The 27241-nt window shown below is 42.8% G+C and overlaps 1 protein-coding gene across 1 annotated transcript in view; it reads right to left on the reverse strand.

Annotated features, from left to right (window-relative positions):
* Positions 1-27241, reverse strand: part of plxna2 (plexin A2) — a 274068-nt gene that overhangs the window by 47137 nt on the left and 199690 nt on the right. The window contains exons 16-22 of the mRNA XM_033629173.2: positions 26434-26601; positions 23183-23276; positions 12793-13032; positions 11189-11332; positions 9315-9549; positions 5103-5245; positions 2751-3019 (exon numbers count right to left, since the gene is read on the reverse strand). Coding sequence (XP_033485064.1) covers positions 2751-3019; positions 5103-5245; positions 9315-9549; positions 11189-11332; positions 12793-13032; positions 23183-23276; positions 26434-26601 — 1293 coding nt within the window. The remainder of the gene's footprint in view (positions 1-2750; positions 3020-5102; positions 5246-9314; positions 9550-11188; positions 11333-12792; positions 13033-23182; positions 23277-26433; positions 26602-27241) is intronic.

The raw sequence follows: 27241 nt of genomic DNA on the forward strand, positions 1-27241 counted from the left end.
GGCAGTTATTTACTCTGACTGTTAATGTGGATTTTTCAAATACGGACACTAAAGGCAGCATTAACATGAGAATGAAGGTGTTGTTTGAAAGTACAGCAGCTGCCTGCTCTCACTGTCCCCACTTATTAGTCATGTAAACACAAAATCATGTACAGAGCAGTCAGGCTTTCACAGAGAACTGTATCCTCTGAGCTGAGTACTGTCGGCCCTTTAACCCATTTCTATGCCTACAGAGCCACCAATGCAGCTGAGGACACTTGGGCACGGACTTGGCAGGTGTTTAAAGTTTCAGCACATCACCCCAAGTCCCCTGGAAAACAATGTACACTGGAGACACGGGGAGAAGAGGGGGAGGAAAAAAAAAAGTTACGTCAAACCGCTTCTGAATGTTTCATAAGGACCCCGAGCCTGGAGGATAAGTGAGACTGACATCAGCATTGAGAGAGAGCAGGGGAGAGACCGGGCGCCACAGAGAATACGGAATTATGCAGAGAAATTCAGATGTTTCTCGTGATGTGAAGAGCGCTCGGCGTTTACTGTAGATGTGCGGTAGCAGTCATTACAAGCTCCTATTCTGTGAGGCATCTACATGTGAACACGAGGGGGGAATCAGAATGCATCCACCCACAAGAAGAAGAGGGAAGAACATACAGCCCTGAATCAATCCCCTATCCATCTGGCTATATGTATCAACATCCTCCTACAGCCTCGCGCTTCTTTACATGTCTCTAAATAAGGACTGTGTAACTCTCCTCTGAGCACAGGATCACTATGGATATACACTGACAGTGTGCTCGTACTCTCTCTGACTTAAATTAATCAAATCAAACAAGTGAAACTGTTTTGTACAGTGCTGCTGAGGATTAAGGGATTTGGCTGAATATGATCATGTATAATTTGTTTATATTGCTTTATGTTAATTCACTTTTCTCTCTACTTTTTAATCAGTTCAAAGTCAAAACAGGAAGTGTAATCTAATTAGTTACAAACAACAAGTTTTTCTTTGCTGACTTTGTTGTGAACAGCTTTTCCAGTGACACACTGTTTAATGAATACATTTAATAAATAACTTTTGAATTTAGCTGCCACCAGCTGAACCAAGCCCTCTGCATCGGCATCTATCACTGCAGGACTTTGTCGCCATGCTTGTTTAACGATCCATCAGTATGGGTAAATGTATCGATTCAGTGATCAATGATTCAATACTAATCCAATAGTTTCAAAGTCCAATGTCACGTCTGGTCACAGTCAAACAGCACCAGGCAAATAAGACCAAGCAGCCAATAAAAAGATGATGAGGATATTTACTTTCCTCTTGGGATTAAATCAGCAGTGGGGGAATATTTTGGAATTCAGAGAAAAGACGGTTCAACAGGAAAAGCGCTTGCCCTGTGCAAACAATGCAGGTACTAGATGAGATACTCAGAACACACGACAAACCTGACAGAGCGCCTCACTCCGCTGAGTTGTTGCACTCGCCATGACAATATCCCCCCTTTTACATAGCCAGGGTGCGGTGGCTGCACTCTGAGATAAATCGAGTTCAACTCTTGGAATGCAGCAGCGCACACCGCACGTCATGTGACAAGGAACAACCAATCACAGCCGACAGATATCTTTCCCTTCTACCGTAAATATCAGTCTGTGATAAATATGGAGAAGTTGATCATGTTAGTGCAGGGCTACCCAGAGCTTTACATCTGTCCCACAGACGATAGGCCTACACACTTATAAACAGCACCTGGAAGAAGATCAGCTCTGCACTCTGGAAAGCTGGCACAAATCTCACGTTTTTCAGGCAGTTAAAAACACGGCATGTGTACGGCCTCTTAGCTGTCTCGCCTTAAAGCTGGCAACGGAGGTAGCAACAGCACCAAATTGAGGTCTGTGTAAAAGGGACAGCCTGCATAATGTGATGGGTGACATGTTTTGACGATGTGTTATGTGGCGACCCACTGGGAGGAGATGTAAAAACCAGCTAGCAGCAGTTAGCAGCTAACTCAAAGTAGTAGATGAGCAGCCAAAATATCGACAAATTGTGGAAACAATGAGGTCCAGGAGCTCCTTACCCTCTGAGTAGAGGACGAGATCAGCCGCCATATAACAGGGATGTTAACAACTGTTATTGCCATCTTTATGTAACTCAAGTGTTGCTGAAGCATATGTTAGATGTCAAACTAGAGTTGGATGTGTACGTGTTGCTCATCATGCCTAACTTGCTTCCAAGATGATCTTTGGCTGTTGTTTGGTTCTGAGTAAAAATGCAAAAGTGGGATGAAGAAGGGACTTTGTGAAGGCCCTGTAACGCGACCTCTGTGTAAAAAGAGCTAATGTTAGCTGCTCTGTTTCAACAATATTAGGCTGTAAAAACGTGTATACAGGCTGAAATTCAACCGTGGGGGATGCAGTGACTTAACCCAACAGCGAGCAGGGAAAGAATAAAGATAACATGTAATTTGTTTGGCTATAAGTAGAGGAAAAGTCAGCTAGCCATTTTTATGCAGTGTAAAAGTGCTTAAGCTGATATTTTATGTGTGCTAGTGGAGTCAATTTAAAGTAAACTTTAATGCATTTCACCAGTCACAGTCATTCACAATTATTTACGTATATGTTTTTATTCTTAGGCGCCTAAAGCAACAGTAAGGTGTGGCGGCTTCTTCTGTAACTGATTATGGTAAATAATGTATATAATATGGTATTGTGATGACACTAGTGATTTACACCCCTCGTTTAAACGTGTGCCGTGTTACCTGCGCAGCAGCAGTTTGGGGTGGTTCTTGCTCTCCAGGTTGCGGTCGATGAGGTCTGACAGCAGGTGTTTAAGGACGTCGGTGGCGTACTCCAGTCGCCCCTGCAGGGCCGTCATGATAAGTGAGGCCACGTTGCCGCGGTCCCTCATGGAGAAAGAACGCTGCATTTCCAGTGTTCGGATGAAGGTGAGCAGGAACACCTTGTTGTTGATGAGCTGGCCAAACAGCTTCAGGGCCTTCTCCACATTCTGCTGGCCATTGCCTGACACCTGCACCGCAGAGGAGGGGGAGAAAGATGCATGTTAGAGTGTTTCCAGCACTGATTTGAATAAAAAATGCCCAGTAATGAATACTTATGAACAGTAATGAGCTGAATGTGTTTGGAAAAGGACTGCTGCTACTCAGCTTCCATCTTGACCTTGTCTCACCCCAAATAAAGATTTTTTCAAAAGGCTCCAAAACCCTCACTCATGTTTCACTCCAGGCGGACAGAAGTTCCCACTCATGGTGAGTAACTGAGAAGATCCTAATCAATTATTGACTGTTAAAAAGCATTGTAACTGCCATTTCACTTTCAAGTCAAATGTCAAGGAACTTGCCGGGGTAAGACAATCCCAAAGTGACGAAACTCACCTTCTGTGAGTACAGGTCACTGTTTTTCAAAAGTTTAGATATCTATAACAGGTCCTTTTGACTGAAGAAACAGTCACACAGAATGCTCGGCTTATGCCAAACTTTTCTTCAAGCTATTTCACTGTTGCAGACAAATTTCCTTTGTTGGAGTAAAATCAGGAGAGTTTTACCTCAGTTCATGTGCATATGATGGTCATGAAACTCAGTCCGATCTGTCTTGTGTCAGTCTTTTTCTAATCTTGTCCTAAGTTTTTCGTCTTGGCTCATGCAAATAGTGAAGTTCAATAATGTGAAGGTTGTCAGCACCCAATAGCTGCGCTCTCTGCAGCACCAAACAGCAAGGAGCAAACTCGGTAGACAGTAAACATGGAGGGGACTCCAGGGAGGCGCAAGAATGGGAACAAGTCTCGGCTCTTTTATACTGTGGAAAATGAGGAGAAACTGGTGGAGTTGTAAAGTGAGTGAGTCTTGTGTTTGATTTGGTGTGTATCTGATCCACCAACTGGCGCTTAATTAAGTGAGAAATCTTAATTTTTGATACAGTTCACCTCTCATTTCCACTGTCTCCTTCCATTAAAATAGTGCAGCTAACCAGCGGAGGCTCGTTGCAAATTGAGGCCACGAAATCCAAAATGTAAAGTTTGTATTATGGATTATATTGATGCTGAACTGACAAGAAAACTGTCAACATATGGCACCTTTTATCTTGTTTACCTAGAGTTATGTGCTTTTGTGGGCATGTAAAGAATTGTCTTATTTTCTAAAGGGTGTTTTGTGTGATATTTTCCACCAGGAGCAGCATGGGAAATAATCTTAAAAGAAATATATTTGTAGTCTTGCAAATAGTGACCCAGCAAGATCCTTGGTTTTTACATATTCTTTTAGTGTGCGACTAAAAACGTACTTTGTATTTTGATGTGAGACGGTGTTAGAATTCAGTCTTAAAAGTATTTTCAAAGACTTGCAGTGTATGAAAGGCATTACTGAAAATCACTGAACTAAGACGTGAACCGACATCACCTTTGACCTCCACCATATGAGGCTCGTCTTATCTGACCTTCCACCCTTCCACTTAACCAGGCAACATCTTCCCAGTAAAACCAATCTCATCCTGCATCCCACACAATCAACAAATAAAATGGTGGACCTCTATCATGACGAATCTCCTTATCCCTGATAGTTTCATCCTCTGGACTCCGCTCCGTGTAAAATAAACTCATTTCCCAGCAGCACTCTGGCCCCGTGACGAGGAGCAAAAAAGTGTTAACCAGCCAGTTTTTCCCCCGATGGAGGAACCCACAGTCCTGCTCGAGGATTGGGAATTACTCAGTTCATTACCCCTCATACTGCAGCCACTGGTGGATGAAATAGCCATGTGCTGGGACCCTGTTTTCCATGAGGGAGCTTGCATGTGAGGTGTGTATATATGTGTGAGTGTGTGTGTATGCTACCTAGCATGGCTGGCTATATGTGTGTGAGACCAGAGGGTAGAAAGGATAAGTGGCACACTGGTATCCTTTTCCCCTCAAGCACTTTGCTGCTTATGGAGGTTGCCCTGCAGGGAGAGCGGTAAGGGCAGACACCGCTGTCTCCCTCTCTGTCTTTCCACCTTGGTTTGACTTTCTCTCGCCCTTTCTTCATGCATTTTGCTGCCTAGATGTCTCACTCATCTTCTCTCCCAATCTCTTTCTTCCTTGCTCCCTGTCTCGCTCTCGTTACCTCCAGTTCTCTGAGGACAGGATGATCCTCAATGCCGGGGAAGAGCACCCTCATAGCGTACGTCCTGTAGTCCAGATGGGGGATGCCGGCTCTGTCCAGGTCACTGGTCAGCTCATTGATGTCTGTCTGCAGCTCAGCAAAAGCTGGGAGAGAAGAAAGAGACACCAGTTAGAGGAAATACTTGAGACATGCAGCATAAGAATAAAAAAAAATGTACTTTAATCCCAAGGGACCAAATACGTGAATCCTTCTTATCTTCATGGTGTTTACTGCCGTTATCATGAAGCTGACAGTTAAAGCCCAAGATAGTCTTCATGTCAGAGAAACTCAATATTTCTCATCACTCCGTTAAAAAACACAGACCTCACTCCCTCCCTCTCTTTCTCACACACACACACACACACACACACACACACACGCTCCCTTTCTCACTCAATTTTATCTTCCAGACAGTAAATTGGCTGTAGCTAAGGCCCCAAAGAGTGTGTGTCATCTCAGTGTGAGGCTGCAGGTGAGCACTAGTTAATTGGCTCCATCCTGACTGACTCCTGTTCAGGCCCACGGCTCTGTTGCTCTGCTTCGGCGCCCTTGGGGAGGCTCCCTGTCTGCAGCCTATCACAGGAGCAGCAGCAGTCCCCTAACACCCTCCTCGAAACTCCGCCATCTCTTGCCAGTCTTAGCCCTCACCTCCTGGCCCCTGGCCCCCCTGCGACTCCTGGGTTTACACACCAACACATGGGCTCACAGGCACACATCGAGTGTATATACTCATAAGGAGGAACCCAGGTACCCGTCTAAATCCACCCTGCGGGGCAGTACACTCCTGGCCACTGCTAATGGTTAAAACATTAATCTTTCCTTTCCCAAGGCTGCCTGTGTGTGACTGATTCCTCCTGTTTGCCTGCTCTGTCTATCTGTCTGTCTGTCTGTCATTCCAGCATTCTGAAAGTTTGCCGCAATAGGATGTTTTTCTTTCCCGCTGGATAACAACGCCGGGGCAGCCGATCAGGGGTGGCTGGAGGGGATACATAATAAGGTCCTGTCTGGCTGATGAAATCCCCTGAACACTTTCTAACACAAACCTCACTTCGGCCATCTCAGTGATTGGCTATAATGACCCGATGATGACACTGGGGCCCAATCAGCAGTGTTTATTTGAAAGCACTTATTAGGCCGCTCTTGGTGGACTGCAATTTGGAGCGGTAGCTGGAGGTCAGCCTGAGGTTGTCTGTCGTCCTCCCACTGGATAGACGGTCAAAGGTCAGATGGACTATTGTGACCTCTCTTAACCCCGAGTCACGAGGGAGGAGTGTGTTTCAAAGGAGCTGTGCGTTCAATACTGCTGCAATGTCATTGGAAACTGGAATGAAGAGATTAACGGCATCCAGTGACCAAAACAAACGCACGCAAACACCACAGACTTTAAAATAATGGACGTAGCCACAGTGATGTCACCCACTGGTTTGTAGACTCCTGTTCTGAAGCCTTGAGTCTGACATTTTGGCTGTTGCCATCATGTTGCCAGAAGTGACCATATTTGGACAAGAGGGTGTAATCAACTGGGGCTGCCCTTGAAAGTCAGAGACCCTTCAGTCGACTGAGTTTGCTTCAAGTCAAGGAGTCCTTTTTTTGCTAGTCATTGTGCTGTGCAGTGTACTTATGGGGGACGTTTTAGTCCCCAAATTTTGCTGCGGAGTGAGTGTCCTTGACTTTCACCATACTTTTTGGTGAAGACAGCCGCAGATGTGATGCAGTAGCACAAAGGGGAGGAGACTTTGCACGGTAAGGCTCTGAATTAACGTTACTTCTCTTTACTGCCAAGTGCAAGTGGCAAATTTACAACTCACAGCAATTCAATTTGATAGAGTCTCTGGCTTTGTTTAATATCTAGTGTACAAAAAAAATGTTGCTCATTTCCAATCCATTGTTAGCGCAGTCAATGTGTTTACTATATTGAATGAATGCTGCAGTCCCAATGAACGTCCCACTGAGCAAGATTAAACTTCAAAACTTTGTTTAAAAAAAACCCCTGAAGTGTCAAATATTCATATTGAACAGCCAAATCTGATTAGACTGACATAATTCTGAATCGGGTACAGCTATATAATTAACCCAATGCTAGCTTTTAGATAAGTTAGCATGGTGCATTTACAGCTGTGATAATGCTAATTTTTGTTAGCAAAAAACATAAATAAACATAAATCTATTAAAACAAAGTCTACTTAGAAGGAAAAACTGAATATCCGACTCCTGCAAGGGACTTTTAGTCCAACTACACGCTGAACAAGACTTTTTTAAGGCAAAATGTTACGATTAACTTTCATGAACTGAAAACAGTAAAAATAGCGACAGCCAGCCTTTAGCTAAGCCTATAGAGCACCACAGGGATGACTTTTTTTGTAGGCCAACACACACGTTAACATCGCCCTGGTTCTTTCAACAAAAATGGGATTTTCCCCTCTGACTTTGGATTATTGCAGAAAACAAAAGTTTATGATACTGACATGTTTTGTTAGTAATATTCACAAATGAGCTCCACGTTTATGATTTTAGGCATAAATGTCTGCCACAAGTAAAAAGCTAACATTCAGCTATAAGTGAACTACACTACAATCACATGACTTTAACGTCACCACCACAATGAGGCTGTAAAGCCATGTTCAGCATGGTGGCACTCTGTAATCTTCTTTAGCCAGCAAGCGCCTTTTTAAGACGCACAAAGGTGTCAACATTTACGAGTGAGGTATTTACTGACATATTTTATATTGTAGCACAAAACCTAAAAGTCTCTTAAGCTTGTTTTAACCACAGACCTTATTTCAGGTATCTAACCAAAAACAAATTTCCTGCACCACTCCGTACTCTGTAAATCTTAGATTACGCCATGGTTACATTCTCTAACCATCATCGTTGCTGTGGCAGACACTTGTTAATGGATGGCATCCATGCCTTAAGTTATGCATAACTTTGAGCCTTAATAACATTTAAACAGGTGAATTATACAAAAATTCACCTCCCTACAGTTGTCATGAAGGGGGAAATCAGCTAAAGAGACCAAAACGGTTTTTTGTACCAGGTTGTAAACATGTTTATTTGTGCTGTAAAGTTTTGCATTTTAACATGGGGGTCTGTGGGGATTGACTCTTAGTGCCAGCCTCAAGTGGCCGTTAGAGGAACTGCAGTTTTTTTACACTGTCATTGGCTTCATTTTTCAGCATCAGAGGGTGCCGCTTGGCAAACACATACTGAGGTTAATACCACGTGCTTAAAATGATACAATCTCTGTTAATTACACATGCGATAGTATCAAAAGTACCTGAAGCTATTTTAAAAAAACAGATCTACAATCAGATTTTCAACCCGTGGCTGCACAGATGAAAAAATTCAACTGGTTCTCAACCTGTGGCTGTTACTGCATTCTCTCCAACAACAACCAAACCATGTGGATGTGTGTGTTCAAGGACTTTTTCTGTATCACCACTGTGTGCAGGTTGACAATAACAAACAAAAAATTATCCTATTATGTGTGTGTAGGATTTCTTTTTCTTTCTGCCATGGTATCAAAAGAGGTATTGAAATTCTGTTTAAAATCCTGGTACCTTGAGGACCCTAAAATACACAACTAGATGCAGGTCTAACGATACACACATTGCATAAAAACATAAACGTGGAATTACCCCTCCAGTTAAGACGTGAATAAGATGTAATAAGCATAATGTGTTCCTCGCTGGGAGGAGGTCGGGGTTACTCTAATGAGAAACTCTGTATTCATGTGTCAGTTTGTGTGCGAGTCTGTATCCTGCATGCAAACTAGAGAGAAGTGCAAGGACTACATGATGAGAGGGAGGGTCACATGCAGGGCTAACTGAGTGAACATATGTGTTGTGATATATAACCGGGATGACTCACTGACCCAGATTTGGAGAAATTTTCAATGCATTATTTAACACACGCAGACCAGCAGTAATTTACTTTCTGTACTATGTGCACAAATTATGCCTGTTATGTGATTACAGTCTGCACGAGTAAAATGCATTCACCAGTTCCATTCAGCTACATGAGTGATGGAGCAGCTCCTAAATTACTGGCTGCAAATGGATAGTCAAAGCAAAGAAGACCCATAATCAGACTCTAAAATCTAAAATCTAACAGTAGGCTGCTGCACAGCGCTGCTCTCGGTCTGTCTGCTGATTAAACTATTCTAACACTAACCTTCTTTGCACTCCAGGGCCACTCGTGACTCCAGGTTGTCCATTTGCATCTGCAGGCGCTTCAGGGTGAGGTCATTTTCACGTGACTTTCTCTTGTAGGCGATGAGGACGAGGATGACGATGATGAGGAGGAGGCCTCCACCAGCAGCGATGCTGACAATAGCCGGGAGGGTCAGCAGGCTGTCAGACATGATGTGGACTGCGCCAGGAGAGACATGAAGACCACCTACTTGAACCTGCAGAGAAACACAAACACGCAATTGCAATTAATCTAACATTTCTGTAATCTAGAAGAACCTTAAAGAGTCTTATTTTCCCCTCCACAACCTTTTCTTTTAAATACTCTAATACTCTACTCTTTTAAATTTCTGCCTGTTTAGGTTGTTTCTACAAAACTGGCCCCCATGATTTCCACAAACCATGAATACTTCACCTCCAAATGACCATTTATCTATTAATTACTCACCCCTTATTTTGTTAAATTCCTGAAAAATTAAGTTTGTTTTGTCACATGCCTCCAATGGAGACAAAAAACAGAGGCAATTCTTGAATTGAAGTCAAACATACTTTTACAAACACACGCAACTCATGGAGTGTAATCCAAGCCAGACCCCACTGACAAAAACAGTATTTTTACCTCACTGAGCAAAGGAGCTGCTGGTCTACTGCTGCCACGATCAGTTAGTTTGACTGTGTGACTGTGTGACTTTGGTGCTTTAAAGGGTTAGTTTAGATTCACCAAAGTCCAACAATTACACAAACAAACTAACTGATCAAGGCAGCAGTAGACCAGCAGCTCCTGTGTTAGCCGAGGTAAAATTACTGTTTTTGTCAATGTAGTCTGGTGTTGAAGAGAGCATGGATAAGTTTCACTTTCTGTTCAGTTCCCCATCGGAAAGGACTGTCTGTTTGGGAAGTACTGAGCAAACGACTGAATAAAAGAGACTTGGATTATACTGTGCAAGTTCTTTCAGAGTTTGTAAACAGATGTTTTGATGTAGTTTTGCTGTTGTTGGAGGTGGACCCCTATGACTTCAGTTCATCAAGAATATTCTCCATTTTTGGATTCTTTGTTTTCAATGGAGCATGACAGAAAAACAAAATTTTCTTCACAAATTAAACATTACATGGAATGAATAATTGATATATCAATTATAATCTAGGAGGTAAAGTATTCCTTTAAGATGACAAATACATGTAGTGGAGTAAAAAGTACAATATTTGCCTCCAAAATGTGGGGACGTAGAAGTAGATAGTAGCATAAAATGAAAGTACACAACAAATACAAATATCTCAAAACTGTCCTTAAGTAAAGTACTTGAGTACAAGTAAATATTTACTTTCCACCTCTGGATAAGTGTGTAGCAGCTATGTAAGAACACCAAAAATGGTTGCCCTGTGTTAAAGCTAAAACACAAATAAAGACACATCCTGTTTCAACAAAATCCGATCACTTCTCTTGAGCTATACGTCACATGATACATGATACACAACAATGCAGGAGCCAACTTGTCAAAACAGAGGTAAATATTGCCTGCTGATATTGATACTGAGAGCAAACACATGCGGCCACCTACACGTTGACGTTGAGAGGGAAATAGTCAGGGGCTTGCACTCAATAAGCGAACAGGCAACTAAAAATAATTGCAGTAGATTCTGGCAGAACCTTTTGACAGCTAGAGCACACTCATGCTCGTCTCCCTTTGACCTCTTTCCTTCAGCTGAATGAACAATGACGAGCGCACGAATAATGGAGTTTAGAGGCCAGCTATTATGAAGACAAAATCACAAATACAGAGACAGACGGAAGTAGAGTGGAAGCAGAAGTTAGGAAGATAGACACTAACAAACACACAGAGCGTTTTCCATACTGACCATGACTTTGTATTGTCCCGTGAGGTTGGGCGGCTCACACAGGAGCTGGCTCTCAGACACGGTGACGGAGCACGGAGTCTCTCCAATCAGCACGGTGTAGTTAAGCTTCACCCCTCCTGACGCTGGGGGAACCAGGTTTCTGCCCTGTGGGCACGTGGAGATGGACACAGGGGTGCGAAATTAGGAGGAAATCTCAGACACACAAACACATGGCTCATTGAAGATGAAGACAATTTAAAAAAACCCACAAAGCCAATATGTCCCCTAAACACGCTGTAAATTGCATCCCCAGGTTTGGGGGGCGCAGCTGCGGCCAAATGTGACTCCATGCTGAGATCAAACAAGGTGATATATTACACAGTAGCGGTAAGTGGGGACAGCTGGCAATCAGGACGGAAAGATGAAATTTATTCCTCAATGAATTCGAAGTCTTTCAGTTACAAGACTTCTTATATCCAATATAATAAGGAAAAATCAAATAAATTATAAATATATAGCCGATATCCTGAGAAAGTAACAATGATTGGGCGTGAAGAGGAGTCAGTGTCTTGCCCAAATCTGTTGTGGGGGTTGGACTAAGCTCTATATACAACAGGAACCGGACAAGATTTTGGTATCGGAAGCATTCTGGTTTCCATTTGTGGTCTTGAGCAGTGGGTGAACGATACTCAGGACCCCTCGGCTATCATCTGACAACAATTTTTTTTTTATTTTTATTTTTAAAGATATTTTTTTGGGCATTTTTAAGCCTTTAATCGATAGGACAGTGTGAAAGGGGGAGAGAAAGAGGGAGTGACATGCAGCAAAGGGCCACAGGCTGAATTCGAACCCGGGCCGCTGCGGCAACAGCCTTGTACATGGGGCACCTGCTCTACCACCAAGCCACCGACGCCCCATCTGACAACAATTTAGCTTTATATTAGGGTGCCTTTAGACCTAGAGTTGTCTTGCTTTGGTCTGAATCAGGGACTCATTTTGTTACAAAGTTGTATAATTGCCTAGAGTTGGTTCGTGTTCTCACGGCAACATTTACAAGTGGACCAGATGAAATGCTTTGCACGAGAAAGCTGCTTTTGACTGGTCAGAATTTCCATGTGGGAAAAATCCAGGAAGTGAACAAAACGTTGAAGAAGAGTACACTTGCAAGATAAATGTGACGCTTTCTAATGTCACAATGGAGGGACAACTATGCAGGTTTAACCCAAACAATGTGTCATGTGACTGCAGTTGGTTCAGATCCAGGTCGGAACACGTTCTCACCACAAACGAACCGCACCAGAGTTCATTTGTAACCACACTGAGACCACCTCTTCAAGAAGGTCTTGGTCCGGTTGTTTTGTTGCACACCTGAGTGTGATTGCAGTGTTCACACCTGCCCAAACGAACCGCACTTAGGGGGCAAACAAACTTGAGTTGGATTGAACCGAACCAAACAGGGCAGGTGTAAAAGCACCCCAGATATTTGCTGGCTACACTGGATCTCCCAAACTATTTGCTGTTGCCCTCAGAGGCTTATCGTGGTCAGACCTGCAGCCCTTGTGTTCCGAGCTTAGGGTTGAACCAGTTGATGCTCTATAGATTTAAACGCCATTTGTATTTCCTACCTTGAGAATGATAGGTGATCCTGGTTTCTGCTCCAGGACACCAGAGGTGCTGAGGGGCTCAAAGTAAGGGTTTGGGTAGTAGAGGAGGTTGGTGTTGTTGTAGACCAGCAGCGCCTGGACGTTGTTGAAGATAAACCCAAATTCGTCTGCGTGCTTCACTGTGTCCAAACCTGGATTGTACTCTGCCATGAGGGAGGGTGCGAAGCAGCTCATACTGGTGGTGTTCAGCACTTTACACACCTGGGGAGAATGAATAAAGACAGGAGAGAAAAATCCACTTTTTGAGACGCTGTTGGGGAAGTGTTGCACTCAAACAGTCCACACGTCATGCTATGATAGCCAGAGCACCCTGAAATGAAACAAGAAATGTGATTCAGTCATCCAGGATAAACCAAGTGAATTCAGCACAGCCAGCTCCAAAATAAAACACAGAGTCTCAAGCTGATCCGTTGTAAGGCCTTCTGTTTGTTTTAACCTAAAGTGTGATCTTAACTGAAACACATTGGTATCAACACGAACCCTGCAGGGAGCTCAGCAACCTAATAACTGGCATATAAAATCCTCTTTCTTTTTCAGAGAAAGGGATTTATCGTTTGTCATTAAATCCATCTTTATTGGAGAGGAAGATGCCATAAAATCGGAAATAAATTGCTGCTACTGCTTGAGTGAAAAACACTGGAGGACAACAACCACAAAGGATGGAGGCATTGCTCCTCTGTCTCCTCAGGTGGAGGTTGAGCTATGGCTCTTTTATTACTTCTCTCCAGTTTTCCCAGATGAGAGACCTGTCTTCCATCCATCCTCCCCGGCTCAGCTCTAGAGGGAAGGCGAGAGAGGATTGATTGCTGCACAGCACTCCGCTCAGAGAGGTTTTTATCTCCTTTCACTCCCTCCCAGCTCTCTCTCTGGGGAAGAAACTTAATTAGAGGTAAATATCATCAAAGCTGGTGAACGCTAGCGACTACCACGCCTCCTACCTGTTGTCTGCTGCTCGGGAGCAGGCCGGGGAGATCAATGCAAACTCATTCTGTGTAGGCTACATTGATTGTATTTTGCTGGTATGGTGCGAGGCGAGTTGCAGCAGAGTGACTTTAGAGGGTGAAGGAGGGACTAGCCTTCTTACTTACTTTGTTATGGTGCTCTTGGATAAAGACTACAGAGTGTTTGTGCGGAGCGTTAAATCTAAATGTAGAAATAAAGTCCGATTCAAGAACAAGGTTATACTGTGTGTGTGTGTGTGTGTGTGTGTGTGTGTGTGAGACTTCAGGCTGCAACTACGGATTATTCTAATCATCAATTAATCTGTTAATTATTACTATTAGCATTTTCTTAATCACTCCATTAATTGTTTGGCCTATTAAATGCTAGAACTTAGAAATTTCCTAAAGCCAAATGTGACACGTTCCAACGTCTTGTTTTGTCTCACCAACAGTCCAAAACCCAAAGATAATCAGTTTATAACGTTTATGTGCACACTAATATTCCACTTCTGTTCTGAGTATGACAATATTCTGACTCTGATACAGGTTGTATGAACAACTATCCCAATTTACGCCTTTTTCTGAATGTAGCATTTCCGATGAAGACATGTGAGATATGCCGATATCACTTGAAATTTAGGAGCATTCTTTGGCCATGCACATTTGGAATATGCATCTCAATTTGAGGTTATTACCACAGTCTGAGGCACACGACCTCTTGCCTGTTTGCTGTCAGCTCTGAGTGTTGTCATGAATACGTTGTACATAAACCAATAGTTTGAAAGGCTGTAGTAGAGATACATGCCCATAAGAAAAGCCTATGTTTGTGGTCAGAAGGAGAAACACAGCAACTTTTTATTATTATGAAAGACTTGGATATCAACAGGATATTGGATATGCGCGAATATTTCAACGCTGACCTTTTGAAGAAGGTGGTTGGAGGAATGAAAGAGGGAGGCTGTGTTTGCACGGTCAAACAAGTCGGTCACCCTAGGAAAACTCTGACGAAATCTCGGCACAGGTGACAGCCGTTCCACTATTTCACATTTTTGCTAGGAAGACGTTAATCGGCTGCATGTCAACAGGAATATTAGTGCGATTTTTATTTTCTTTAATCATGTAAACAGCTTAGCAAGAATATTGTCCTTTTCAGAAAATAAGGGCAAGAACAGCAAATTTTGTGCATGTAAACGTAGTCAGTGATATAGACCGAGTCACCGTGATGTCGGGCTAACACTTTCGGGTACTGGCAACTGTTTTGGATTGCAGAGACATGAAATTCAATTTAATTTTATTCAATCAAATAAAATTCTTTACAAAATTAAATGAAAACTTCAAGATTCTGACTCTCTGACCAGAGTAAACTGCACCATCTGCTTTGAGACAACAGTGTCAGCGCCATAGATGCAGCAAGATATGTCAGCGCATGTCAGAGCCTACGAGACAACAACACAACAACATAAAGTTAATCTCATCACAGATCACACTCTGCCTTTTTACTTTTTGTTTTTGAATTTTCACTGTCTTAAATTGTAATTGTGCTTTAGCAACTTTTTTACATTCTTCCCTTTTATATCTTTTATACATTCCATAAATGGACTCCAGATTCTCATAAATTTATCAGAGAAGCCATTTAATGTGAATCTTAGTTTCTCAAGTTTGAGATGTTGCATCACATCTCTCAACCACTGAGCCTAGCTTGCTGGATGAGGGTTCTTCCAGTGGAGAGGGATTAACCTCCGTGCTACTAAAGTGACAAATAGCGTTACTTGGAGTTTAGACCCTGATCGATTCTTATTTTCCGCTCCTGCTATGCCAAAGAGGGTGGTGAAAATATAATAAATGTAACGTACACTTGAACTGATACTGATCTTTTTAGGTGGATCTCTTTTAGGTGGCTAATAACCCATCAACTGAGGCAGTGTTTGCTCAGCACTGTTTCATTTTATGTCCGTGAAGCGAGGGTTTTCTACCTGGACGTTATTGAAAGTCTATAAAACAGAGAAAAGAAGCAAATCCTCCAGTTTTAAGGACTAAAACAAGAAAATGTTTCATATTTTTGTTAGAAAACAATTCTTCGATTCAGCTGGCTGTTAATTTCCTGTCGATGGCTTTAACTCTTTGGCTTTTTGCATAACCCGGTCTCACAGGTGAAAGAAACACATTTCCAACATCCCACTTGTCACAGAAACATACAAAGCAACACAGCTCTGCGAGACTGCAGCTGTAACACAAGGCCTGAATGCATCGTAGTAGCTTTCCCTGGTCTTGTGACATTTTTCTTTAGAATTTCCACTTTACAAGCTGCAGCAGCAGCGTGTGACAAGAGCGAGAAGATAAACCCTTTTAAAAATAGATAGCACCAGCAGATAGGACTCCTGACATACTTTCAACAAGTTTATGTTCTGTGAATGCATGGGTGTCACTTCACTGTAAGGGAGGAGTGTATAATGAAATCTGAACAGCTAAAAAAACAAATGCCCATATATATACTGTGAGACATACATAACAAAGCAGCTACCTGGTAAAAAAACAATGGTGCTGTTGTTTACAGTGTAACCTGGCTGCTGTGTAGGAAAGACAGTGAATGTTTTCTATATGAATTCTGTATGAATTTCTTTAGCTACACTTGTGCAGTATCAGTGTAAAGGAATTAAAAGGTTTGAGGGATAAAAGAGTTCAAGTTAAGTTTGATACGGGCTGCTTTCTTACTGTTGGCATGGTGACATGTTCTATAGACAGGCCCAGATGCTCCGGCAGCATCCTCGTGACTGTCACGTTGGAACGGCGAGGCATTTGCAAGTCAACTACAGCTCTGACTACCATCTGTTCTGCCAGAGACGGATACTGTGGGTTGTTTTTTTTTCCCTTTCCTTTCTTACACTGTCCTCACTTTCTCAGCTCTTTCTCTCCCTCTCCGTTTTACTTAAATAAATCCTTTCCTTCGCTGAATCCTGTCAGGATAGAAAACTGCCGCTATCATGTGGGATGTTTTTCAGGCTACGTGGCAGTGAGTGTGACGTGTGTAAATCCAAAGCGATGAGCGAGTAAAAAACTGACGGGTAAATGGGGCATTGTGGGATTTGATAAAGAAAATGGGGTGTTTGGGTCCCTCTGTAAACGTGGGGCGATAAATGGCTGTATTTCAGAACATCACGACAGCTTTGAATGACTTCTGCCTGTCAATAGGGTGGATTTTAAGTACTTTTTATTAATGTATGGTGCATTCTGTGTAGTCTACAAAAGGATTTATAAGGATTACTGGGTTTCCAAATACTCCTCTGAATCACAACATCATTTCCTACCACTCAATTTAAGTCTGAGCAGAATGCTACAGTATACAGTCATGACATTACACTGCTTCGATTCCAAGCAACATGCATTTCCCATCTCTATCTCAATAAAAACAAAATTCTCTCTCTATATATAATGCCAAATACAAGTATAAAATAGTACATCCATTCCTCCAGGCCATGTGGAGAAAGCAGCTACACATTGTTCAGCATTGATAAAGTGAATTCAGGTCAACAGATAGAGAAAATAATTGGAATCTTGGCCTCATCTGTCTTCTTTCTCTAGTGTTGGACAGAGCCCGGGTGTTTTAAGGCAGTAACACTCCAGCCCCTCTGGCTGAATACATTACCATGATCTACTGTGCTGCTACAGCCCACTCACCCACTCAACCATTCAAAGGTCTCTGGCCAGGGCTGCAGCGAGAGAGAGACGGAGGGAGAGAATGAGAGAGGAATAAGGGATAAGATGGACTGGCGGTAGAGATGTGCGTAAGAGAAATGTGAGGGGTCGCAGAGTCAAAGGTCATCTGGAGGCTAACATTCGATGGCTAGTCGCTGGCTGCTCAGCTCTTCCTGTACTTTGTTACTCCTACACTGTCTATTCTCTTGCCTGCCTTTCCAACTGACTGCTGATACCGGCATTAAATCTAACTGCGGCTGCGATGCATCCATAAAGGATCTGCGTGGTATTTAAGTGAGTGCAAAGCCAGAGCCGGTAGTTTAATTTCCCTAAGATATGTGCCACGCTGGACGTGAAAGAAATCACCTGCTGGATGTCTTGTGATGAGGGTGTGACTGACTTCAAACATCCTCTGTGAGCACTGCGTTGTGAATTAACAAGTGGTGTTTTTTTCTTTTAAAGTCAACATTGAAGCGACACAACACAGATGTCGAAGAGGAAACCCTCAGCAGTGGTGCCCCCAGAAATTTTTCATAAGGGTGGCCACATGGGGGCCACTGAAAATGTTGGAGTGGCACAGCAAAACCAAAAGCCATAACTGAAGTTCAGGAATGCTATTATGCTGTTGTAGTATGCAGTTATAGAACTGCATACTGACTTACTTTGGTTTCTTATTTTATAGATAATTTTACTAATAATCTGATATGAGTAGGCGCATCAAGTGCCGCCCCTAGCACACACTGGAGGTGTCGCGCTGCAGCTTGTCAACAGACGACCATGCAAAGTTACTACTGCTTCTACTGAAAGATGTGTACTTCCTCCAACTATGCTTAAAATCATGTGTGCACAGCTTAAGCTTGACTTCTCACCTGAAGAGCCATTCTCCAGAGCTATGACTCGCCAGGCAATATCTTTTCGGCAATTGTCTTTATAATGATGCGATTGTGGGCCATTAAGCTTGGGATATTTATCGACCTCAACAACAAGTGTCTCCTCTTCCATTCTATGTCACACAAGAGACAGAGCAACAGAGTTCTCTGTATGCATCAGTGGTGAGGAGAGGAGTCGAGCTGCCATAGGAGCAGAGAAAAAGAGCTGCTATGGGAGCTGGTATGTTCAGGCAGAGAGCGAGTGGGGGTAAAATAAATTTAATTCTGGGGGTGACAAGGCTGGGAATAGGACAGTGGTGAATGTATGAAGAGAACTTGCAGTCTTGGGATCCCTCCCTAGACAACTGAATACCCATTCTCACCTGGACCCATCTAACCCTAACGACATACATGATGGCCGGGTGGGTCAACGACTCACATGTGATTTATTTAAAGCCTGTGACTCCGCACCAGTCAGTTAGAACTGAAGAAGCCTCTTGGATGAGAGGGAGATGTCTTCAAGAAACTCAAGTAAGTCTAGTTGCCTACGATATATAACTTAGAAATGGGCTGGTTGTCCTTTTCTGTTAACACTTAAATATACAGCTTTAACTTGAAGGAGTGCATTAACTGTAAGGCACAAAACATTTACTGGGAACAAGCCCACTCGAGTTTAAAAACACAACAGAGAAGCTTCCAGTTATTTTTGCTGATTATCACGAGGGGGGGAGGCAGGGATTGTATCAGGGCGGCCATGGCCACCCATTGGTAGCACCACTGACCCTTGTACACTCAAGATGCCACAATGATTCAATGAGCCTTTCACACTGATACTGCTGAAATGTGTGACACTGTTAGACACATGCACACGGCGTGAAATACAAAATGATTCTGAACATGTATATTGTAAGTTCTGAGTGTCCATTATCAAAGCTCATAGTAATAGTCGGCGTCTCTCGTGCTCAGTGTGTCAGACAATGAGGACTGATTGGCCGAGACGTGATGGGAGACTGGCACACAATGCTGAACACTTTCTATGATCAGCAGCTGCTTCAAATGTACCTGATGTGCCAAGCCTGACACTCAGTCCAGGCATCCTAAGTGTGGCACATACGGCAGATGAAATCTTTCTGGGACAGGGAAATGTTCCCGAGCTAGAAAATAACCCTCTTAGCTTTAATCAAGATTATAATAAATGTTTCAATTGTGAATCCTGTGACAGATACAGAGCATTTCACAAAGAAAATTGTCTTTTTTTTCTCTCTCTTCTCCTGGTTTCTTTGTGAATCTGCGCAGGTGACACAAGGGAGGGAGAGAAGAGAGGCAATTTAGAGGGAGACAGGTGATCATTTGAAGGCTGGCTGACAGACAGCGGCTCTTATTGCTATAGGCTGCTCTGCTGTTTGCCTTCCTCCAGTGACAAAGGGGGAAAGGGGTAGACGGGGGGGAGATGGGATGAAGGATGGGTAATTGTAACCTTAGCATTTAATAGAAATTCATTCTCTGTGGCTGTGGGGCCAATCAAGACAGCGACACAGGCTTCTCTTTGCGTTGGAAGAGACGAAGCAGGGTGGAGATGAACAACTCGCTTTCAAAGCCTTGGAAACTGACAAATCAGACAGCACGGCACCCACACACATGAGTCAAATCCCATTTCGCCAGGTCTCCAGGAGTCTCTCGCTCATCAAGTGTTTTTTTTTTTTTTCATCCCTTCTCTAAACATTAAACAGCACAGATCTGTCTTTGACTTGTAATTACTACAGTTTTATAACTCACAAAGGTCTTTCAGGGAAACTGTGTCCTTACGAGAAGAAACACTGTAGCACAAAAAGCCCACGGCAGAGTTATGATTTTTAGTAAAGGAACATTCACTAAGCAAGTCAGACACTTAGGGCCAATTTTAGTATGCTAATGTTGGGGATGGGAGGGTGGAGTTGCAGAGGGGGAGGAGGCACGTTGGGACAAATCTGTGTGGAGTCCTACAAGTGAGACGAGGCACTGAGGACATATTTGTACATACATGTGTAATAACCTGTCCTCAGGTTCTATAAATGAGGCATAAGGTTTAGGTGACCTCATACTAGAGTGTTATAATGTGTAAAGCTGGTTACACTATGTGCTGATGTGTGTGTTTCTCAGTTTTCTATAATACACATATGTTGTAATATTTTCAGTTGGTATGTGTCAAGTTGTCTGATGTATCTTTGCATAATAGAGTTTGTATCTAGATGCGGGTTGTGGTTCACAGTTGGAGGTTAGGACATCCAGGCAGGGTTTTTAATAAGGGGTCAGCAGATAATAACCAGGGTTAGAAATAAAAGAATCTTAATTCTCCTGGGGTCTCATTTCTTAACATTGTGTATGCACAAAACAAGACTTCAAAGAGGCGTTCGCCACTTCCCACGCAAAAGTTGTGATCTATAAAAGCAGATTTGAAGGGAGAAACTTTGACCCATCTTCCGAACATTCTGGAGCCCGGAAATTTGCTGGATTTTAAATTTTTTGGTCAATCACAGCAATCTATGGTCTGTTATTTCTGAGAAGCAGACCACAGCTGTGAATAGCAGGCTGTTGGTTTGGACGCAGTTCTGATCATAGACACTCAACTAAATCATTTTTAAATCAATATTCTGTGTAAGATGCTGAACTGTTTTAATAAGTAGTTTTGTAGTAAGTGGGATAATGCAAAGCGAATGAGTCATTTGTATGAAATGAACCCCCTTCGGGGTCATTCAACACCCCTTGCTTTGTGTCGGGTTCTTGCATTGCCATGTCGGCGTTCATTTTGAGATAATGACCTGCTGGCTGTGCATAATCCCTTACTTAAAGCTGTAGTTGGTGACATTTTTGTCATATTTAATGAAACTGTCACTATATCCACATAGTAGTACCTGACATTAAAAACCTGTGAAAAAATCATGTTCTTCTGCCTCCTCCTTGTGCTCCTAATGGCACTTGAAAGAATCCACCGTACCTCAACGAAAACAACCAATCAGAGCCGAGGAGTCGCTAATGCGGCTGTCAATCATGTCAACCACTGCTGGTGAACTGCAGTCACACTGTCAAACTAGGCAGAGCTGATCAAATATAAATCATTCTCACCTCATTTTTTTCAGAAATGTGTTTTAGCGTACTGTTTAGCTGTAAAATGAGAACGTTAGCGACCTGGCCTCCATGTTGAAAACAGTTGTTGCGGCAGAAGTGAACAAATAAAGACACAAGTTGCCTTTTGTGTTATTTGATAAAGTGATAAAACAGAATAATAAGAGTTACAGCAGAGTCAATCTATTTCGGGCGAAAGGTCAGAGCTCTGACACTTGGAGCGTCCTCTGTAGGTCTGAAAATTAAAACTTAAAAGTGCACAGCAAAAGTGAGGCAAAGGAGGTGAACTAATAACTGTCATATCTCTCCAAGGACAGTTTACTTCAGGTACAATGAAGGCTTATACACATGAGGAGGCAAAATACTACATACCTATATAAGGCAGGCACAGTTAAGCCGAAACGGAGCACTGTGTGCTGGCCGGAGCAAACTGTCTCATGTTACAGCTAAACAGTACACTAAAATATGTTTCTGAAAATATCTGAAATACGCAACGCTGTAACAGAATCTTGATTCATATTTGATCAGGGCAGCTTGACTGAAATTCACCAGCAGTGATTGACATGACTGACAGCTGCATTAGAGACTCCTCGGCTCTGATTGGTTGTTTCGTTCAGGCACGATGGGGAGCATTAGGAGGAGGCACAGGAACATGATTTTTTCACAGATTTTATGTCCGATGTCAGGATATACTGACATTTGTGACAAATATGACAAAGAGTTAACAACTGTAGCTTAATTAAATAAACACATCTATACATGCTTAATATTACATTATAATGTGTCATAAACATTTAATTATACACTGCCTAGAAGGCGGCTAAAGTGTTACCAATTATTCAAATAAAAATAATGGAAAATACGTGTTCAGTTTAGCTGCTGGAAACGACTGTATTAAAGTTCTGTGCTGTGTTAATAGAGTGTGTACAGAATTGTAGAAGAGTGCAAGGCACTTTTCTTTAACTTATTCTTCACGCCCTCTCCTTCTCTATCCTTCCTACTCACCTTTACTCCATTTGTCTGGCCTCCCCACCTTTCCCCAAACCACGGCAAGGAAATCCCATCCTCTTAATTAAACAAGGAGCCCCAGGACAGGGACTCAAATGCAATTTGTAACGATTTCCCACAGCCAAGACTTTGATTATACAAGGGTTCTTTATGCTGACCAAAGACTTCTGACCGCAGTTAATCTTCCATTGAAACCCATTAGGCGTCTCCTCGCCCCCGATCATGCACACCTCCAACTTTCTCTCCACTGACCCGCCCACACCTCTTTCCTCAAACTCTCCTCTCCTCCAGCAGGCTCCCAGTGAGAATGTTGTTCAGGATGACTTGTGTGCGACAATAAAACACAACAGGGCTTAGCGGAGGTGGGGGGCTGGGATATGGAGCTGAGATTTAGCCTGGAGAAAATTTAGGGTAAACTCTTAATTAAATACTGCATGCAGACCACTCTCACTGCCAGCTGCATTATTCAGACGCTTGTTGGAGTGCTTGAGACGACTGGGTTCAAGCGGAAGTTAGGGAAGCGTAGAAAGCTGGAGGGGCTGTTAGGAGAGATAGTACTCTTTTTTTTTTTTTTTTTTTACTCAAGCTAAACATCACTTAGCTTGCTTGTATAGCAGTATTAGGGGAGTCAAGCAGGACCTTGTTAGCGTACATTTTCCAGCATGTATATGTAGAACGTGTATTCAGGGAGTACATGCTGTACTTGCTCTGTGGTTAAGACAGTGTGGTGGTTCTTACATTGACAGACTCTCGGCCGGCGTATTTGACTCGGATCCTGGGCTCCTGAACCACGTCCAGATTGGTCCCTGTCACCATCAAGGGGGTGTGGCCACTGAAGGAAAAAAGACAAGCGGACCCCATTTATTCCACAGGTTTACATAGCCATGTTTGTCTGATGACGTCTCGTTTCTCTGTCTTTAAATTCAAGAGGAAAGACAGAGAGATTGAAAAAAAGGAAGAAAAAATAAAGTTGGAAAGAAAAAACAGAGAGAACAACAAAGTAATTCAAAGGCAATTCTAGACTAAACTTTCTAACCTTGATGTACCTCTTCAGAATATTCACCATCAGTCGAAAATGAGCGCATCAAACTGTCTTTCATCCTCAGTTTCTTTTAGGAGATAATAGCCTTTGGAGTGGGGGATGATTAGAGATGCTTTTTAGCTGACTTCGCCGGCTACAATCAACTGGTGCAGATTTGTGTTTGAAATACCAAAGGCAGCTCAAGCATATAAGGATGCAGTGGTGGTCCCGGGCTTCATAACACAGCAGCACAAACAAAGCACGCAAACAAAGCGGGAGAGGAAGCTGCTGGATGTGCAGCTCTCCCTGCAGCTGTTTGGGTTGTTGGTGATGTTTGTTGTTTTTTGTTGTTGTGCCCGTCAATGTGACGTGCAAAATGAAGATGATACCATGGAAGAGTTGTTGCAGTAATAAATGTCAGATGGGTCTGTGGTATCAGGCTGTGGGTTCGCTGTAACACTGGGGATAGTGAGTTACTGTAGATGGACCTTGTGCTGTCTATAGGCTCATTAAATTATATACTCGGCTACTCACACACTGAATGCTCCTGCTCCCTCTCTTAAAGGAATTGTTTGGATGTTTTGAAGTGGGGTTGTATGATGTACTTATCTATAGCCAGTGGTGATGGCGGTCAGCACACCCCCTGTTTGGAAAAGCAGGCAGGAGCATTGCGGAAACTAAGCTATGTTCTGTTGTGGATGGGGGAAGCAGCAAATTAGTTTTAGCCACCTAAAAACCTAAAAATACCTCGCCGTCAGGCAGCCTTTTACAACTGGGAACTGAGGCTGATATATATGCTCTCTTCAAAGCCACCAGGCTCCTTTAACAAACCAGTAATTTTACCTCACAAAACACAAGAGTTACTGGTCTACAGCTGCCTCGGTTGGTTAGTTTATTTAAGTATTGTAGTCAAGACCACCTAAACTGAGAACAAGTCATGACCAAGATCACAGTGACCTACATGAGACCAAGACTATAAGAGGTCGAGGCCAACTAAAGACTTAGACCAGATGAGTGCAAGTCCCACACTGTGTGAGCCCACTTACAATAAAATGCGGACCATGCAACCCAAAGGTACTCCTCAAATTGATCTGAAAGATCCTTATTTCCATGAAAACACCCACTGAAAACAAATGCTGTTTGTATGTCTGCATGTAAGTGTACCATGAGAAAGGTCCTGATAAAATAATCAAAAGGCATTGCAGAGGTGAGTTTTATGTGTGGGAATTTTCCTTTGTTTTCTATAAGCAGGCAAATACAAGCAGACACTAAGGAGATTAAATCAAACCATCTTTATTCAACACTACTTTTTTGCACAGGCAATTTAGGGGATATCCTGGCAGTCTGTAGTCCTTGTAAGACCAAATGAAAATGCGGCCAAGTCTGAGATGAGACCAGCACCTTCAGAAAATGGACCTGAGAACTGCCTTGAGACCAAGACTAATCCCGAGCACTACAACATTGGTTTGTTAGTGTTGTGTTGTGTTCACACCAGGCACGAATAAAACAAATTGCGCGAGTGAATCACATGTAAAGAAGTGAATTTCTGCCGGATGGCACGTTACATGAATGACACAAAATACGCAAATTAAGCAGTGTGAATGAAGTGAATAGCGTGATTTTGCATCAGATGATTTTTTTGAGAGAAAAATTGGAATCAGGTGCCGTGATTGACACAACGTGAATGACAAACATGCGGGGGGGCAAATGTAGCAAGTAGTGCGATTTTGTGTCATACTGTTATTCGCAAGAGTTGAAAAATCTGAACTTCAGCGACCGATTTGCGTCGCGATAGCCAATCAGCATTAAGATCCTCCAGGGATGTATGATGCTGAGGACATACTGGCAGAAGTTCCTCAATCGATTCAGCAATTTCACGCACGTATGACTCAAGTTATTTGTGCACATGAAGCAGGTCAACACAAAATATTCTAGCGTTCAAACTCGCACAAGTAATGCGACAGGAAAATCTGCATCGCATTTGGTGTGAACACAACACTACTGTGTGACTTAAATGTTATAAAAGGGTTAGCTCGGATTCACCAAAGTCAAACAATAACACAAACAACCTAACCTAAACAAGGGAATGGTAGACCAGCAACTTCCATATTCTGTGAGGTACAATTGATGTTTTTGTCAAAGGTGGCTTTGAAGAGAGCAAACATAGATATAATGGCTTTTGTTACCTTTCGGAAAGGGTCGTCTGACGGCAAGGAAAAGCAGTGAAAATATTCTAAACATAGCAAATTTATACTGACAGATTTTTTCCAAACTGGGGGCGATTTGACAGACAGCTGCTGTATACACTGACTATGGATCAATATCTCATACAACCCCACTTCAAAAAATCTGAACCATCCCTTTACAGTGTCTATCTATCTATCTTTCAATCAATCTATCTATCCAAAAAACAATGACCAGTATCTTGCCCTTCCTCATATCTGCCTGCCTCCATTTCCCCTCTCTTCTCCCTCTGTGCCATCACACTTCTGCTGCAGTGTCCCCTACTCTCCGTCTCTAAGCCCAAGCCATCTGCTGTAGACTCACACCTCTGATAGCACATTGTTCTACTAAGCCGCTATTTCATCTTCATCCTCTCTTCCTTTTAATTAGTAGTGTACGGTGTATGTGTATCTATCTGCCAGAGACGTTCAACAGATGGATCAACATCGAGTTCGATAGGAGAATCTCAGTCTCAGCAGTAACTATCCACTCCAATCTGTGAACTGTGGCAGTTCTATCAGATCCGGAGTAATTGGAAGAGAAGCGAACAGTAATTGAAAGTGCAATATTGACTTGTGTCTGCTTATTGCCACTGGCCTGGACTGGCTGGTTCTAAAGCTCTAGATAGCAGCGAGGAAATCCTGAGTCTAGGTCACAGAGGCTCAGAGTTGCTTGGTGAGCATGGGGATAGAATGGGCATCTTGCATTTACATGTCTGTGTAGTATCTCAGAGTTATGACTTTACCTTGCAATGCTCCAGTCTGGCTCAATGCGCTGGACGGTGGGGTCTTCTATGTACTCGAAGGTGAGGCTCTCCCTGATTTGGGCATGGTCCACACTCACGCTGATCTGTACTTGGCCGACGCCAGACAGGGAAGGGGCAGAGTAGCACACGATCTCCGTCATGGTCCGTCTAGAAGTGAAGCATAGGAAGAATTATTTAAAGGTCCAGCGTGTAGGTTTTGGGGGATATATTAGCAAAAATGGAATATAAAAAGTATGTTTCTTTAGTGTATAACCACCTGAAAATACGAATCATTGTGTTTTTGCTATCATAGAATGAGTCGCTTGTATCTACATAGCAAGCAGGTCATCATCTATGGAGAACGCCATGTTGCACTACCATATTTCTACAATAGTTCAGGAAAGACAAACCAAACACTGGCTCTAGAAAGAGCCATTCGCATTTTCGTATCAGCTACTGTAGTTAGCAACTCCCCCGCGATGAGTCTCCAAAAAAACACTGACTTTTTTAAAACATGGAACTGCTTTATTCTAAGTTTTTCCAGATTTAAAAGACCGGGTCCAGTTTTAGAGAAGAAGAGACCTGAAAGCCTAGTCCCAATGAAATGCCCAGTCCCTTTTACAAGCCTGGTGTGGCTACACATTTTGACAAATAAAGGCCTGTCTCAATTAGACGCCTGGCCTGGTTGCCAAGCAGTTATCTTTATAGAAGTTCTTTGGATGTATAAAACTTGATTGTTGACTATCCACTTGAGCTAATGTTCACACAGATCACACATACAAATATAAATGTTTAAACTTTTGTCAAT

The sequence above is a fragment of the Epinephelus lanceolatus genome, chromosome 8, assembly GCF_041903045.1.
Source record: "Epinephelus lanceolatus isolate andai-2023 chromosome 8, ASM4190304v1, whole genome shotgun sequence".
NCBI lineage: Eukaryota > Metazoa > Chordata > Actinopteri > Perciformes > Serranidae > Epinephelus > Epinephelus lanceolatus.